Genomic DNA, 17,907 nt, shown 5'->3' with positions numbered 1-17,907 from the left:
GAACTGGCATTAATCCAGGGTCTGTTAAACTCATTTTCCTTTTGGAAAAAGGTCTGCAGCAAAAACACGAGAACCTTTTTTTTAAGTACACCAACCACGTTTTTTCTCCTCTCCTCCACTAACTAAAGTTCATCTGAAGTACTGCTGATGGCAGCTTCCTCTATCATTCTCATTCTTGAGAGAAACAAATGTGGATGGAACCTGAATTCCTCCTCTGCAAACCAGATGTGTTGGATTCCTGTCAGTCATGAGGGGCAGTTAGTGGGTCAGGGGGCAGCTCTTCATCCACTGAAGCCTCTGTAATGGATGTGGATGTTTTTGTGTTTGTAATCCTAAAAAAGTCACATATATTGTGAATAAATAAATGTTTGAGGCAGTATGGATTATCATACATTTCATGAAATTATGTTCACACTGTGACTATAAAAATACATATCATATCTACTACACTAGTAATTTAAATGATGTGCAAACCTGATGTTTCTTGCTGTTGTGGATCAGATGCAAATGGGCCTTCAGCGTCTGTGGAAATGTTTGGTTCTGCATCCTGACCCAAAACAGCACTCAAAAAAAGGAAATTACCAGCCAATTAAGTTAACGAAAAAGTAACTTGTCATTTCAACCAGAAAATTTTATGTTTGTAAATCTTACGTGAATGAATCATGTCGATTGTACATAAAAATAATCCATTTAAAAGTTACTAATTTCAATCATGTTGATCCAACGTGATACCATTAAATTGGATGCATTAGTAATCGCAAGGAATTGTGGGATACCATTTTCTTTGTCTATCTGGGCAGATTGGGCTCTAAGTGTGAGTTTTTGTCCCTGGGTTTTATTGTCTAGCTGTTTTACTCTGTTTTAACTAGTGATTTAAACTGTTATGTTTATTTTTTTTTGCACCATGAGTTAAAGTTTGGTAGAGGATGATGACCAACCCCCTGGTGTGGTAGAATGCTAATGTTCCAATACTTAACACAGAGTTTGTGGCAATTGAGCTCCTGGCTTGTGATGTGGGACCTTGCTGGGTAATTCATGTCATTGATATGAAAATTAAAAGACCCACAGGTTGTAACTTTGGAACAAAGTATCAATTACAGATGTGTAAATGAAATTAAAGAAAAAAATAGAAATTTAAGTTAAATAAACTTAATTTTCTTATGTGTGACCAATTCAAGTGATTCAATTAAATTGGATCAACTTTCTTCTTTCTAGAGTGAGCAACAATATCAATTTAAAGTTGGGTGCAACTGCTGTATTTAAATTGAATCAACTTAAATTTATTAGTTTGAACCTAAATACATTAAGTTGACCCAACCTAAATACATTAAGTTGACCCAACCTAAATATATTAACATTAAGTAGGACCAACATGATTCATTTTTGTTCATGTAACGCAATCTAATCATGTGGAAATCCTTTCCATAATTTTTTTATGTTCATTCAAAGTGAACGTTTTTTGAGTGAGGTTCTGAAGTGATCCCGTCTCCTTCTGAGTGACAGACTGAGGTAGATGGCTGTGGGACATCTGTATCGTCTGGGACCACAGCAGCTGCTCCAAAAATATTTTAGAAGTGCATCTAATATGAATAGAAAAACTGAACATTCCTACAAAATATTTGAAGTAGAGGGGATCACAGCTGTATATATTTAATGCAATATCTGACAACAAGCTGAGGAACAACCACAAAATAATTCTAATAATACTGAGAATAAGAGACAAAGTACTGAATATATGTCATTAGAAATATCTAAATAACGTGACAGCGGCTCATAATGTTGTGTTTTTTGCTATTTTAATAAAAGTACGAGTGAAGGAATTAATTAAAATTGATTGGACATGAGTGAATATAAAATTGTATTTAATTATCTTAGTGCACACATTTAGTTTGGATGAACTAAACGTTTACGCTAACAATAGCCTTAGCCTAACTCTTCAAATATTATTGTGCATGTTTAATAAAGTTGTCTTAGGTTTACATCAGAGTAAGCAAGTTCAGGCGGATTTCAGGCAGAGTTCAGGGTTAAAGTCAGGGTAGTTTAAACATGCTTCCTGGAATACCCCCCAGGCTAAACCAATACTTGTCATAGTGTTTGGGAGACTGGAATTGGGTTTGAAAATACATTCATGGTGAATGCATAATGTGATTTGGTGTGAAAGTAGTTTGAGCTACAATGACAGAGTTAGACTGAAAAAGACTCCCAATTACCTGTGAGTGTGATTCACCCAGCCATCGGTGAATCCCCCCCCCCTTGAATTTTTTGCCTGAAGTTCCAGAGACTATGCAAAGAGGTGAGGGCGCAAGTTTCAGGGTCGTCCAGCAGAGGGCGCCGTTTGACATTTAAATTAAACCTTCAGATAACGAGAATGGATGTCGTCACTATTCAAATTAGAGAAAGGAAATAATGAATGATTTTTTTCCCCTCGTCCGTGCCGCCCCCTGGAAAATTCTGCCCTAGGCGACCGCCCATATCAAAAACCGTCACTGCACAGCGGAACATGACAACTCTCCGCCGCTAACACTTTAACTTTCAAGCTCACTTCGGTTTAGTCCATCCTTCTGGGCGCTGCATCACTTCAGCGGCGGATAGAAACATTGAACTGTTTTCTCTCAGCTTTTATGACAAATCTATAAGACAAAAGATGAAAAAAAACCTTCTGAGACTCTGAAAGGATTTTTCAGCCAGAATCTCTGGAAGTTCTGCTGCAGTGCCCCTCCCCTTTTTAATTGATTGTTGTGGTGGTCACCCTCATGACTGGACCCTCCAGTTACACATTAGATCTAGGTGCAGGACAGCTCACACTTCGGCTCCCTCGCCCCTCTCTGGTGATTACACATCTAAGGAAAACAGGTTTTGGGGACCAGGCAGCCCTGGCTGATGCAAGTCCACCAGGAAGACTTTTCTCCAGTAACCATGCCATTTTGGCACCGTTGTTTGTCTGCAACAGGTTGATGCTTTTCTTGAATGGACTTTTCCTTTACAGGTGAAGGCTTCTTCTCCTCATCCTCCTCAGCAATCATTGGTCTTTATGTGTACGTCTCATCCATTGGTACTGGCATGTTCTCAGAGGATGGACTCTGATTCTTCAACAGAATCTTCTTCACTGCTCCTCGAGTCCACATCTGAAAGTGCTTCAAACACAGCAAAGGCTTCCAGAGGAGGGAATGTCTTGACTGAGCGTCCTGCTGCCATTGGGATGTTTGTCTTCTTGACTTGAAGATGTGTCTTCTATGAACACATGTCCCCAATCATCAGGTAACTGTAACCCCATGCAACCCGAGAGTTCAGGTGGGCTGTTAGTTGAAATGCACATGCATACATGCTGCGTTCACATATACTTGGGCTGTGGCTCACCAAGGAGCCTCTGTGCTACAAGGATGCACTCCTGGACTGGGGGTGGGGGGTATTTGGAAGCACATGTGTCTCATAATTCAAAATAAAAGTCAAGACTGGAAATGCTTTTTCATTTTCACGATGAAGCTGTGACTCAAAATTAAAATGAGTCATCAATCTGTCAAATGGTTTTTCATTTTCCACTTAAACAGCTTATTTTGTCACTTCATTAAAATTATAATGAAAAAGGTATTTGACATTTCATTTTCAAAAAGTTCTCTGGTAAATATGTAGCAAAATTCATTTAGAAATGTCTAATTTGACAATTAACATGGATGAACAGAAATGCTTTTTCATTTTCAAAACGTAACTGCATCAAATGACTCAAAAATAAAATTAAACATTCAATTCAATTTTCTTTATTTCAAACACAAATGAAAATAAACACACTAGAGTTTAAAATAGATAAAACAAGATGGTGTGCTTGAAAAAGAGCGGGTTGAAGAGAAATCATGTATGACTCTGCCCTTTTTTTTTTTACAACACCTGATGATTTACGTATTTCTATTTACAATTTGGTCATAATATTCACATTACAATCTGCATAGCACCTATGCAGAAGTGACACGTTTGTTTTTATCCAGCATTTTTGGCCTTGAACGGATCCATCAGTAGCCGCGGTTACATGGGCAGAATATCTTGATCGGATCAATGGTCGAGTTAAAGTTCACCCGTGCACATGGGCACAGAAAACCTTTTTCCGATTAGAACAAACCTTCACATGGTCACACTTTCGGTCGGAATGAATGATTTGGGCATGCGCAGTAGTGTAAAATCACCCGGATGAGGAAGTAGGTCCCGTGGTAAACAAACCACTGCCACAGACAGACAGCATGTGCAGCAGCTCCCTAATACGAGACGATCTTCCAAACGTGCTTTTATTAATGTCATGAATATTATGAAGTGCCTGTTCGCTCATCGTTATATTTAATCCGTGTGGTCAGTGCTTTTTTGTGGAAGAATTAAGCTGGAAGAAGGGTTAGGGCAGGCTAACACGGGCTAACATCATTAGCCTTGATGGACACAAAATCCAGGGCCGTGCAAGAAACACAGCAATCTGCGTCTTGGCTGCACGTAAATGTCTGGGAATAACATCAGCCTTTATTTTGTCGGCACACGACTGGAAACACAAATCCACATGATTGTTTGGACAGTTTCTAAGGACTGAGCGACATTTATTTCTGCTCTGAAAGGTTAACACACCGCCCCAAAGCCACTCTGTGAGCTAGCGGCCCGAGCTCTGTTCGAACACGGTTCCTCCTGAGTCCTGCAGCCGCTAACCCAGAGCGGCGGGACGGCTCACAGTCTGAATTCTTCCACACATAACAGAACAAAACGCACACGTAACAAGCATCCTCCCCCCCTGACACAAAATTATTAATCCGGCTGCTCTGCTCACTCGGGTGCCAGTGGACCGAGTGAGCGTCGGGGGGCAAGAGAGGGGAGAGCCAGTGGGGCAAGAGCGGAGCGGCGCTTTTCACGGGGCGTCCGCAGAGCAGCTGATCGGTCCCGTATGAGCTCCAAAGCTTTCTCACAGCAAAACACCGTCTATGCGTGACGTAAACCAGAGCAGAAGTGACACACGATCAGAATGAACCATTTACATGCTCCACGATCGGATAAACGATCGGTATAACACACCTATCTCCATCGGAAAGAAATTCTGGTCTGAACGAGTCTGACCGGGGCAGACTATTCCGAACGGCGCGTTTACATGACGCATTTTCTTTCCGATCAGGCGCTCATTCCGATTACTTTTGCCCATGTAAACGTGGCTATTGACATCCTGTAGGTTTTTGTTTTAAACCTACAACCAGTCCGTTCCATAAATCCACACCACAAATGGGTCATTTTCTTTTTTGTAGTGTGAATGCTCTGCTTTTTGAAGTCCAGCTGATTTCTGAGATTGTAACTCCCATCTCTGTCCTTGAACATTTGTGGTTAGTTTATTGGAAGTAAGTTGTTTCTGGCTTTAGACATGATGAGAGCTGTTTAAGTTTCACTAGTTCCCAGAATTTCAATAAACCCGACTTTTTTCACTTTTTCTTCATAAATTGTTATGTTCTGTACAAAAAAACTTTTCTTCAGTGTTTAGTTTGTAAATGCATAGTTATAAAAAATAAATGTATACATCAGTGATACGTTTCATTCCTTAAACATTGTTTAAATCTTCTGAGTGAAGTTTTTGTTTGTTCATCAACACACTGAATAAAGAACTATCTTCTTTAAACCTAAACTTTGGTTTCCAAAGTAAAAAACAAGATTCTATCTTCAGGAACATCTTTCAAGTTTTTCATGAAGCATTTCTTTTTTAGAACAGTCACCATCAACATGTCTGCTGTTTGTGCTTCATTTTTAAAACTGCAGAGTCAAATATTAACAGAAATATTTTTGATTATTTAGCCTGTCTAAAAACAGGTTTCATTTCTCAAATGAATACTCTCGTCTTTTAATTCTTTTGTATCTATTTTTTTTAAAATGAAACTGGATTCAGCAGAAAGGAACCACATAAGCCTTTAAGGAAATTGCAATAAGTAGTACAACAAACAGGCCTAAGGAGAAATATGCGGCGATATGAGTTCTTGATGCTGAGCTGCAGACCACATCACTGACTGAACTTCCATCCGTCTCCTGTCTCTCATTTTCTGAACATCTGTTGGAGGAAAACAGTATTTAGATTGTTGCAAACTGTTGAGACTGAAGCATGGAGAGTAAACCTGCAGCATGAACTGTAGCTCACATCATGAAATCAAGGCAAACTTTAGAATTACACAAAATGATAGTTTGGGTCCTTCTGAAATATTGCTCATTTCCACGTCTGCACAGAACTGTTGCTGCAACCAGCTGATGGTTTGTGTCTCTGTGAAGATCTAAATGAAGCTGGACGTGGAACCAAAGACCACTTTTTCTAAGATATGATTTAATTTTTTAGATTTAAAATGGTTTATTCTAAGGAACCAAAGCAAGAATAACACACAAAACTTTACAATCAGCAGTTATCCATTCATACAAAGACACTTCAAAGAGAAGATCCAATTTAGTTTAGAGCTTGGAGGAAAACTGCATCACAGTTTACTGCTTTGGTTTTTACTTCACAGACTTCTAAACTTTGTTTTCTTTACAGTGGGGAGCATCAGGTTTGAGTCATTCTCTGATTCTGCAGCATTTCCATCTAAACAGCTGAGTCGGGTCTGCAATGTTCATCACTGTGACAGACAGAATGGAAACAAGAATCCAGGATTTGGAAAGAATCTATTAGTAGAATGGAGCAGAAAGTACAGGTTTGCTCACTAACAGAAGTCACCTCAGTACTTATGATGTAACCCTGGTTTCAGGGACAGAGGTCAAAGGTTAATGTAGATCTTCAGCAGGTTTGCAGTGAAGCTGCTATGTGGTCCATCTTCTCCAGAGCTCTGATGTTTTGGCTGGAAAACACAGACTTTCAGCTCCCTCCACAGATTCTCTGTTGGACTGAGGTCCAGAGAACGACCAGAACCCTCCAGAACCCTGGAATGTTTTCCGTAGACGCTGTTTTGTGTGTTTGGGATCGTTCCCATGCTGGAAGATCCAGACACGCTTCACCTTCAAAGCTCTGACACATGGAAGAAGGTTTTTCTCCAACATCTCTTCACACATGGACCCATTCATCCTTTCCATCGTACGGATCAGTCGTCCTGTCCTCTTTCCAAACCATGATGCGTCCACCCCCATGCTTCACAGTGGATATGGAGGTCTTCAGCATTTTGCCTCCTCCAAACAGCGGGTGGCGTTTGGACCAAAGAGCTTCTTCTGACCACATGACCTTCTCCCAGTCCTCCTCTAGATCTCCCAGATGGTCTCTGGAGAACTTTAGACGGGTCTGGACATGTTCTACTTAAGCAGGAGAACCTTTGGAGGACTTGAATCCATGCAGATGTGGCGTGTTACCATAGTAACCGTTGTTACTGTGGTCCCAGCTCTCCTCTGGTCTTTGTCCAGTTCCTCTGGACTCTTTCCTCCGTCTGTATTTATACAGACATGTACGTTGCGCTGCACAAAAAAGTTCCCAAACAAAACATGTAGTGACAGGGCTCCAGACTAACTTTTTTCACCAGGAGCACAGTGGCCCCTAACTGAAAATTTTAGGGGCACAACCAGAAAATTTAGGGGCGCATACCGTAAATCAACATTCTAACCAAATCTACTAATTTCCACTGTATTACTAATAAATACTTTAATAATAGATGCAGAAATTACAATGTGCTGTTTAAAATTCAGTGTCACATTTTAATCTGCACTTTTGAAGATGCAACAAGAAGGTAAACTGACATCACCATCGCTGTCATGACAGTACGAATAAGTAAAGAAAACGGATGGAAATTTATCTTGGTCACACCAAATAGGTGCAGCCAAGATGCACAATAAGCGTGTTTGAGATCACCCAGGTGGACTCAACGCTGCACAGATCACCTGGTGTGAGACATATATTTTTGTTTTTGCTCCAACATCAACTGTCAATCATCACAAAAATATTGCGAGAAAGGGGTGGGAGCAAGGGGCAAACCTACCCGGACACAGCTGGAAACTGAACTGACTGAAAGCTGCCCTACAGGCTACAAAACAATGCATTATGGGACATGTGTCCTGATGGTTTTTGTAGTTGAGTGATTAATTAAAATAATTTAAAATACCAATTCATTAAAAAAAGGCTACATACATCACAAAACATTAAAATAATCGTAAAATAAATATATAATAACACAGATCATACTAAGGGGGAGAGGAATATTAAAACTAAATTAAATGTTAAGGACAACTCCAACTTCCTGTTCTCCTTCAGTCTTGCTGCAGATTCGCTTTCATCTCACAGCCCCCCCCCGGCCTGGTCTCCCCAACGATCCAGGTGAGCCGCCGGTTCATCTCAAACACGTCTATCGTTGCATTTTCCCCACGTGTTTTCCGTGTGTCTAAAACTAATGTTGTTTTTGCTAGAGCGTGTTTAAAGTTCAACCCCCGTTAGCTGTCACGCATGTAGGTGTGGGACATTTATTCACCTCAGCTGACCCGACTCCCGCGGGAGCCGTGCAGAAACCGTTTGATGCGCCGCCGTAACCGTAACCAAAACCTAAACCTAAACCTTCCTCCGGGTCTGTGTGACCCAGAGAAAAGTTCAGCACAGACTGCATGTATTTAGAAAATTACGAGCGAATAAATACGTTCTAAAGGAAAGAAAGGAACTACTTAATGTGGTCCGGGGAGGGAGGGGGCTGTCAGGTGTCCTGCTTTCAAGCCCGGTCATTGTCCCGCCCCCAAGAGTCATTTACCCCACTGTGATTGGTTGGTCAGCTCCACGCACGACAATGAAAAAGTGTCATTCATACAAACTGGCGGGCTGCAGTTACATTAAACTTTCATATTAAGGCGGGGACCGCAAAATATCATCTTGGGGGCCGCAAATAGCCCGCGGGCCGCGAGTTTGAGACCCCTGCTGAACACTCTGGCACTGGTACACTAGCTGCAGGTCGGAAGAACGAATCAATAGTTCACTTACTCATAGCTCAGACGCACATATCAGGTTGTGATATTTGTCTCCGTTTCCTTCCCACAGATGTTTACGCGCGCTCGATTATCTCTAGGCCCCTCCCCCTCCACGCATTTTAGCCACTCACTGTGGCTTTCCCTTTTCTTCTCACACGCAGTGGCCGCCTCACACACAGGCGTCACGCGAGTGTGTGCTCGCGTTTCATGAGTATGTGCGCGAGTGTGTGTGTCTGCCTGCGTGCGTGTGCGCTCGCGTCTCATTGATTATTTCATTGATCATTGAAGTGCCCCTTCCACGTTTAATGTATAAAAAAATACGAAGGGTGGGGGAGGCAAATTTAATGGTCGCGCATGTGAGACTGGATGTAAAATTCAGTCGCACACTCTCAAATTTTGGTCGCAAAATGCGACCAATTGCTCGCAGTCTGGAGCCCTGGGTGATATTCATGGAAATCTCACGCCGCGCGTTCAAGTTTGGTGTTACGTGGGCGGCCGTGTCGCGCACTCAAGAACATACGCAGCTTGTAATGGAATGAATACAATGGAAATTAACAATTAGAAAGCAGTAAATTTGTCGTATTTCCTCGCGAGACGGAAACTTCTGTTGTAGAATGAGGATGTGTGTGCGTTTCTGAAAGCCCACGCCTGTGTGTGTAAAGGGAGCCGCGTGCCACGTGCAGCAGAGGCAGTGACAGGCGCGGTGGGAGAGGAAAGAATAGTCTGAAGGAAAGAAGGAAAGTCTGAACACAGGACTAGCAGAAAAAGATGAATGTGTTTAATGTGTTTATAACAGTTCCAATCACTCGCCATATGCAAAACTTTCAAAAAAAAATCTGTCTGTAAGGAACAGAATTCTTTTTTGTTTGTCTTCTTTTTTATTATTTATCCTTTTGTTTGTCTTACCCCTCACACTTTCTTTACCTTGCTAGTTTGCACGAGAGCACAAGTTACTGAAGACAAATTCCCTGTACATGCGCTTTACTTGGCAAATAAAGTGATTGTGATTGTGATTCTGGAAATAAATCCTCATTTTCTGCTCCATTATACAAATAAATTCTGAAAATTTCTGATTTCCTGGATTCTTTGTCTACAGCATCAAGGATGGATTCATTTCAAAGCTCTGATGGATCTTGAAGGCTCAAACATGGATGATGAAGATGAAGGTTACTCACTCTGTCCACTGAGTGCAGTTCAGTCCGTCCTCAGAGAAAGAGCCATGAGGACAGTCTTCACACACAGTGTTGGCTGTGCTGCTCCCTGAAAGAAACCCTCATCTTCAGCTGACTCTCCTGCAGGAGAACATCTCCACAGAGGCAGGACTCACCTGGTTCCTTCGTCTGCTGTCCGCGTTTGCATTGGGAATGTTTTTCTGCCAAACTGCAGCCCGAGTTCTCCGAAACCAGACAAAAGTATCCGTCCACGACGCCGCAGACCGTGTCTGACGTCCTGGTGCATTTCTGCCTGGTGACGAGGCCGTGACCTGAAGGAGGAAACCATCAGACTCTGGCTTTCAGACGCTGAAGCAGGCTTCCTGCTGGATGTGTACCTGTGCAGAGAGAACAGCTGGAGCAGCTCTTCAGGCCGTTGGGCTGGTCCGTGAAGGTCCCCTCCTCACAGGGAAGACACTTGGTCCCCAGGACGTCTGAACAGTCTCGACTGACAAACGATCCTGTTGGAAAACACATTCATGTCCATCAGAGCAGAGGAAACTCTGAGACCAGGAGTCCCTCAACGTCTTGGAGCTGAGTCATCATCCTGAGCTCATCCTAAGCAGCAAAACAAATACGTGTTTAAGTCTAGTGGCTGTGATTCAACTTCCAGACAACCTGGATGAACGAGAATCTTCACTGACATGTTCTGTACAGATAAAATGACAAACTTCAAATAATTCAGCAGAAGACAGGCTCTCTTATTTGAACTAAATTCCTCTGAACAGACTTATTAAAGCGTTTCTTGTAGCTTTTTCTGTGATTTCGATAATTGATGATTTCTGTACATCAATACAGACTATGAGTTTCTGCTTTTTTTGTTTTTTTGGAAGCTGGTGTGCCGCGGGATTTTTGTCAAGGTTAAAGTGTGCCGTGGTTCAAAAAAGGTTGAAAAACACTGATCTACATCAACAACAGGAAGTATGGCTGCCGCGCAAGCACAAGCTGAAGCTCAAGCTGCTAAAGCCAGATCAGCATATGCAGAAAGAGAAATTTACATCAGAACTGAAAAGGCTCGCTTGGAAGCAACTCTAGATGCATATCAACTCCAGAAGGAAGCTGATGCTGCCATTGCACAAGTGATGGAGTCTGCTGCAGCCAACTTTGAAGTTGCAGAGCAAAGTGGAGAGTTAGAGTTCTTACCCATGCAGAAAGTTGTCTACTACATAAACAAATGTGACTATCTTGAACCCACTCAAAGACAGACTGATATGTTTGTTCAGCCTGATGACATCTGTCATGACCAGAGACAAGTAAAACCTTCACCAGTTCTCTCACCTTCTTACACAAACAAGAGGCAAAGCAATACCACTTATCGCCACTAGATGGGGGCAAGTCAGCCCTGCAGAGAAACCCAGCTCAAGAGAGTTTTGCTCCTAATGTGCCACAATTTAATTATCCAGTTATTGACAGTGGTACCAGCGGTCTTGTCAGATTTCTGGCGAAAAGTCAGCTGGTGACTTGAGGATTGAGTAAATTTGACGATAAATCAGAAACTTATTTAAGCTGGAAGGCTACATTTCAGAGCACCATGGCTGACTTTGGTCTTACTGCCAGTGAAGAAATACATTTGCTTAAGTGGCTGGGCCCTGAGTGACTGAACATGCAAAACGAGTCAAAGCAGTTGACATCCGCCAGTGAAAAGCTTGCTGTCCCTCGTTAAGTCAAAGCCCCTCCCCTGCCTCTCTACCTGCTTTTTCTCTCCACCTGTTCACATCATCTGCAGCTAAGTTGTCCCCCCCCCCCGCTCCTCAGTCAGTTCTACACAGAGCGCTAAATACGGTTATAGAAGGTTGATACGATAGTTGGGGCGCTCTAGAGCAAATTTCATTAATTTTATGGGGAAACTGAGAGGAAAAAAAAGAAAACTTGTGGGCAGACATGCCCCTCCCCGAGTTCATCAGATTTTGACATAGAGGTACCACGACATTCTTAGAACATAGTAGTTATTTTACAAAACAACAGAGATGACAGACCCGCATGTGCCGCATGCAGGTTGCTGACCTCTGGTCTAGGGTGTACCCGACTTCACCCTACAGGAGCCGGGACTGGCTCCTGAAACCAAAAAAGGGATAAACAGTCAGGACAGAGACACATTCTCTCTCATTTAGTTTCTGTACATTACCACAGTGAATTTTAAATAAAACAACTCAGATGCCATTGAAGTGCAGACTTTCAGCTTTTATTCCATGGGTTGAACAAAAAGATTGCATAAAAATGTGAAAAACTAAATGAGTGAAATTTCTAGTGCACTCGATTTTGGAACTGTAGATTCAGACACCCCTACAAAATGGCGAACGCACTATATAGTGCACTATATAGTGCACTTTGTAGGGGTTAGGGCGGTAATTCGGACACAGGGCTGGTTTCTCCTGATCCCGTTTATGCATGTATGTATAACCCTACACATACATGCATACACATATGAGGTCCAGCACCTAATAGGATGGTGTGCCAAGAACAACCTCGTCCTGAACACCTCCAAGACCAAGAATGTCATTGTGGACTTTAGAAAGTCCAGGAAGGCGGTACCCCCCCCCCCCCCCCCACCACCAGTCTTAACATAAGCCACTAATCCCCTGTCACTACACAGTCGACTATGCTCTGGTTCCACTTTTATGCAACCGTGAGTATGCCATACTCATTCCATGTGTGAGATATTCATCTTTTTTTACACAGCAGTTTTGGTATTATCTATTTGTAATATTTATTAGAAAAAAACTGCAGGAAACACTTTCATTGTGCACTGCATAATGACAATAAAAGATTCTGATATGTGTGTGTGGGCAGTGGCAGTTTTTGATATGGGCGAGGTGGGTGGTGGCTCAGGGCGGCAATTCATAGGAGGCGGCATTTTCCGCGCCCGCTGTGTTACACACAAAGTTATACCTTAGTCAAAGAAGAGACTGTCAACTTTTATTATGACATGCCTGCTACAACTAGCACGTTGCGTTTGTATTTTTGACACATCTGTTGCGGAAAATCACACCCATCTCCTCATCCTCTCCCCCCTTTCCACACTTATGGTGCATAAAAAAAAAAGGATGAAATAACTCAGAGTGAAACAACGTAAAACAGCCACACGAAAAGGAATCAGGCAGAAGAAAAACCCGCGCTCAACCTATTTTCAACCAGAGCAGGCAATGGGGAGCATTTCCCACAGTTCCCTGCTCCGACACAGCAGACCCAACGTGCACGTGACCACCGCCCTCTGCTGCAAGACACCTGTGCCCACACCTGTTTGAGGTAGTCTTTGGAACATAAGTACTAAAATTCAAGAGGGGGCGCAACTCACCGGTGGATGGGTGAATAACATTAACAGGTAATTGGGAGTCTTTTTTAGTCTAACAATTAACTCTGGGCTGCAGCCGCGCCTCCCGTCATAGACACGGAACCACGTGTGTCAGAAGGAAGGAGGGGGAAGGGGGGTGGCGGGCGCAGGCAGCGAGGAGCTCCGCCTCCATTATGCAACACCTGGATGATCATGTGCTCTTGGATCCCTCAGCAGTTCATGTTAATAATGTCATTATTTACCAACTATTGTAGATAATTTGATGATGTCTTTATTTTCCATCAATGCTTTCTTTGTCTGCCTGTGGTTTAGTTGGTGTCAGCATTTGACATAAAGACAGCAGGTAATGCAGGAAAACAGCTGCACTTTATGAGATCAGAAATAAACTATAGATTATTTTTAGTTTTTTTGGAGGATTTCTACTGTTGGTGTTGCACAAAATTAGGGAAATGCCAAATATTTTTGGAGTCATCCCACTGATGGGTTCTATGATTTAGTTTGTAATGTTTTTTAAAACCTAAAAATGACATTCACCATAAGTTTTTTTTTAGATCCAATCCCTCTGACAGAATTCATGCATTTTGTGTAAAATGGCTGAATAGAAGATAGGGAACACAAAAGGATGTTGTCAAATTTGTATGTGTGCTGGGGGTGGCGTTGGTGAAGTAACTCGCTCAGTGAGTAAGTTAGTGTAGAACCGCCACTGTGTTTGGGTTGGGCGCCCCCGGGCGGTTTTTTGCTAGGTCTGGCGGTTTTCAGATGACTTTTAGGCTGGAAAACTGTGACAGTATCTGGCAACACTGCGCAGAACAGAGCTGTCCCTCAGGGGGAACGTAAACGCATCTCTGCACAGATGAAGCTTTAGATTCCTGCTGCTATGAAGAGCAGTATGATTGCTTTGCTACGCCTCTCATAAATGTAGCTCTTGCTTTTGTTCTGTGGTTTATTACTAAATTAGACCAAAACCTAAAGTTCCGACAGAACTTGAACACATCAGCGCCTGTCGCGCCTGAAACTAAAATATGTTGAAGTCTGAATAATTATGGTTTTATTATTATTGCTGTTATTGTTGTGAGGTCTAGGCTGTTTGACATCGAGACGAAGTAACTGCGCTACTTTTTGCGGAAGAAGGTACTTCCGGCAGAGAATCCTCCATTTTGTTGTTGTACCTTTGTTGCACATCGGGCAGCACTGTCCGTCTCTGGAGGGGAATTCTTTGGCCCCGCAGCTGGACGCTGGTTCCGACAGGACTGAAGCCAAACAGACTGAGGAGAACAGCACACAGGGAGAACCCGTAAACCCCAGAACCGACGAAGCACCGAGACCCCGCCTTTCCCGGGACCGTCTACCCGCAGGTCTTCGGGACGTTTCTGAGACTCACCGAGGAGCAGCAGCAGCAGCAGCAGCGGGGAAACCATGTTACTTCATCGCGACACGTTACGGAAAGTTACAGCCACCTGTCAATCAGAGCCTTTATAAACAGAGTTTTGGCGTAGATTGTCCGGACCGAGGAGCCGCCATGTCAAAGTTAGAGAAGACTGTCGTGTTGCCAGATCCATGACCGGAGAAGTAGAAATCAGCAGATTGGGCTCCATGTTTGATGAAATGAGGTGGAAGCACAAATAAAGCGAATGTCTCCCATTCCAAAGCTGTCCTGTCATCCCTGTCCCGCACAGACGTCCATCACGCAAACGAGCCCCGTGTACCGCAGCGGTCCATCATCATCATGGACACAGTGACGTCATCTGAGAGGGAACGTGTGGTTCAGACTGAAGAGGTGATGAAGAAAGAATCGCTTCAGCTCTTTAAGTCGTCCAGCTAACGACAAAGTTCCTGCATGACCTGAAGACACCAACCTGCGTCCAGAGGCGGCCCCACTCTGGAGCCGGAAAGGGGCGGCGGGGGGGCTGCTGGCTCCACCACAGCAAGGAGGGGCTGACTGCCCAGATGACTGATTTCTGGTTTAGGACTTTAATTTAAACTATTATCTTTACTTATAGAAAAAAATACTTTTTTATATATATATCAGGACATTAAAGAGTACATATATTTTGGAGTCGACAGTTTTGTTGTCTCATTTAAGTCAAAATAGACTAAGCACGATGACCTCATCAATTCCGTCTTTGTCGAAGAAGATGGAATTTGTCTTGTCTTATTTTGTTATTCTACATTTTTTTCTCTTGTTCAAAATAAATATTTTTGGACTTGAACTAAAATAAAAGGTCAAACACACGTGGGCGGGGGAAACGAGCGCACAAGCGCGAGAATCGTTTAACAGCTTGAAGCTGGGCATTCGTCCGAGGCATCAAAAATAGTTTTTTTCCCTACCTACTCTGTTAAACGCTGGACTGATTTAGCACCCAAGTGACAGTAATGTAACCGAGCATCTCCGGTTATTTTTCAAAATAAAAAATCTTTCAAAATAAAAGATAGCTTAGAGACCTACAATAAAACTAGCTAAAAACCGCCAAATTGACGCAGAAACTGCCTAAATCAAATTTTCTCTACAAATATATATATATTTAACATTTTCCTTTAATATTTTCATTTGCAACTCAAGAAAGTTTTGTGTGCAATGTGGTGACAAAAATATCACTCCATAGAAACTCGCATAACCTGGCAACACTGCTGGTAGACGTGCTTCCTAGTGTGGCTCCTCTGTGACACGCAGGACAGTGGCTTATCGGTCACGTGACTTCTCCTTAAGGGATACGCGCACCACCACGGGGTTTCACTTGGAGGCCTCGACACGTGAGCCAATGCGTCGGTGTTGCCGGACAATCACTGGTCATCTGGTACGGCTTCTGAGTCATCCTGATACCGCAGTGACATAATTTAAAAAAGAAAAAAAACTTGTTAATGACTGAAACATCATTTTATCTTAAAACATTTGAGGGTTTTCTGTCATTCCCACATTTGTTTCAAAATGTTTGTTTTTCGAAATATTTTCTTTCTGCAGAGCCATAATAACTAATCCAGAGCTGCTGTAACTGATAAAACAACATAGTGTTTTAGGGGAGGGGAACGAACATTGGAAATGGGGCAATTACCATATCCATGGCGAGGAATTAACATCACATGCATGAATGATCCTGGTGATGGTCAGGGGGACCGTGGGCATGAACTGGCAGCCACGCCTCTACCATCACCAAGGATGACAGAAGAGTGAATGAACAATCGACACAGTAGCCGCGGTTACATGTGTAAAATATCTTGATTGGATCAATGGTCAGATTAGAATTCAACCGTGTACATGGGCCCAGAAAAACTTTTTCAGATTATAACAAACGTTCCCACGGTCACACTTTCAGTCGGAATAAATCCTTTGCACATCCACAGTAGTGCTGAAAATACCGGAAGAGGAAATGAGTCCCGCTGTAAACAAACCTTGCTGCTATATACATTTATGGAGCAGCTCGGTAACATACGAGATGATCTTCTTAATGTGCTTTTATTAATGTTATGAATATTATGAAGTGCCTGTTCGCTCATTTTAATTTTAATCCGTGTGGTCAGTGCTTTTTTTGTGGAAGAACGGAGCTGGAAGAAGGGATGGAGAAGGCTAACACGGACTAACAACATTTAGCCTTTGATGGACATAAAATCCATGCGGGAAATACTGCAACCTGCATCTTGGCTGCATGTAAATATGTGGGAATAACATCAGCCTTTTATTTAGTCGGGACACGACTGGAAACACAAATCCACGTGATTGTTTGAACGGTTTCTAAGGACTGAGCGACATTTCTGCTTTGAAAAGTTCCCAAACCGCCCCAAAGCCGCTGTTTGAGCTGGAAGTCCGACTCCGAGCTCTGATCGGACACACAGTTCTCCTGACAGCAGCTAACCCAGAGCGGCGGGTCGGAAGCCTCCCTTCTGGCGCACACACGTAACAAAGCACCCCCCCCCCCCAAACAAAAAGCTATAAGTCCGACTGCTCTGCTCACAGACGTGGTTCACTCCCACGGAGCTGCCGGTCGGTCCTGTTTGAGCTCCAAAGCTTCTCTGTAGCAAAACACTGTCTATGTGTGACGTTAAACCAGAGCAGTAGTGACACACGATCGGAATGAACTGTTAACAATAACAACAATCGTATCAACAATCGGTATAACCCACCCATCTCCATCGGAAAGAAATTCTGATCCGAACGAGTCTGATCGGTGTAGAGTTTTGCAAACGGCGTGTTTACATGACGCATTTTTCTTCTGATCAGGCGTTCTTTCCGATTACTTTTGTCCATGGAAACGCAGCTATTGTAAGCGCTTTGAGCGTCTGGAAAAGCGCAGATAAATCCAATCCATCATCATTATTATTTTAAATCTTCTGCTAAGGGGCTGATTGTTTTGAACGTGTTTTTAGAGACCTCTAGCGGTTGGGCCAGGTATTGTTGTTCAACGCATTTATTTTAATAAACTTTATTGAAAAGTGCACATGTAGCAACAGAAAGGACTCGCTAGCATGCACGCACTTTGCTGTTTCAGTGGAAAGACT

The 17,907-nt window shown here is 42.8% G+C and overlaps 1 protein-coding gene across 2 annotated transcripts; it reads right to left on the bottom strand.

Annotated features, from left to right (window-relative positions):
* Nucleotides 1-5,251: 5,251 nt before the first annotated feature.
* On the bottom strand, nt 5,252-15,434 carry LOC101161557 (tumor necrosis factor receptor superfamily member 14-like). 2 transcript variants are annotated; one of them, XM_023957083.1, is made up of 7 exons: nt 15,273-15,288; nt 14,798-15,185; nt 14,586-14,681; nt 10,463-10,585; nt 10,241-10,396; nt 10,089-10,173; nt 5,252-6,049 (listed from the first exon to the last, which is right to left on the bottom strand). In XM_023957083.1, the coding sequence occupies exons 2-7, from the start codon at nt 14,832-14,834 to the stop codon at nt 5,887-5,889; spliced, it is 660 nt and encodes a 219-aa protein (XP_023812851.1). In that variant the 5' UTR covers nt 14,835-15,185; nt 15,273-15,288; the 3' UTR covers nt 5,252-5,886. The 2 variants fall into 2 exon arrangements, with proteins under 2 accessions (XP_023812851.1, XP_011475969.2); XM_011477667.3 differs by having other exon boundaries at nt 14,798-15,434.
* Between the last annotated feature and the right edge of the window lie 2,473 nt (nt 15,435-17,907).

This window comes from Oryzias latipes, chromosome 7 (assembly GCF_002234675.1).
Source record: "Oryzias latipes chromosome 7, ASM223467v1".
Classification (NCBI taxonomy): Eukaryota; Metazoa; Chordata; class Actinopteri; order Beloniformes; family Adrianichthyidae; genus Oryzias; species Oryzias latipes.
Note: the sequence above shows the minus strand (reverse complement) of the source record. Positions and strands in the feature narration are given on the sequence as shown.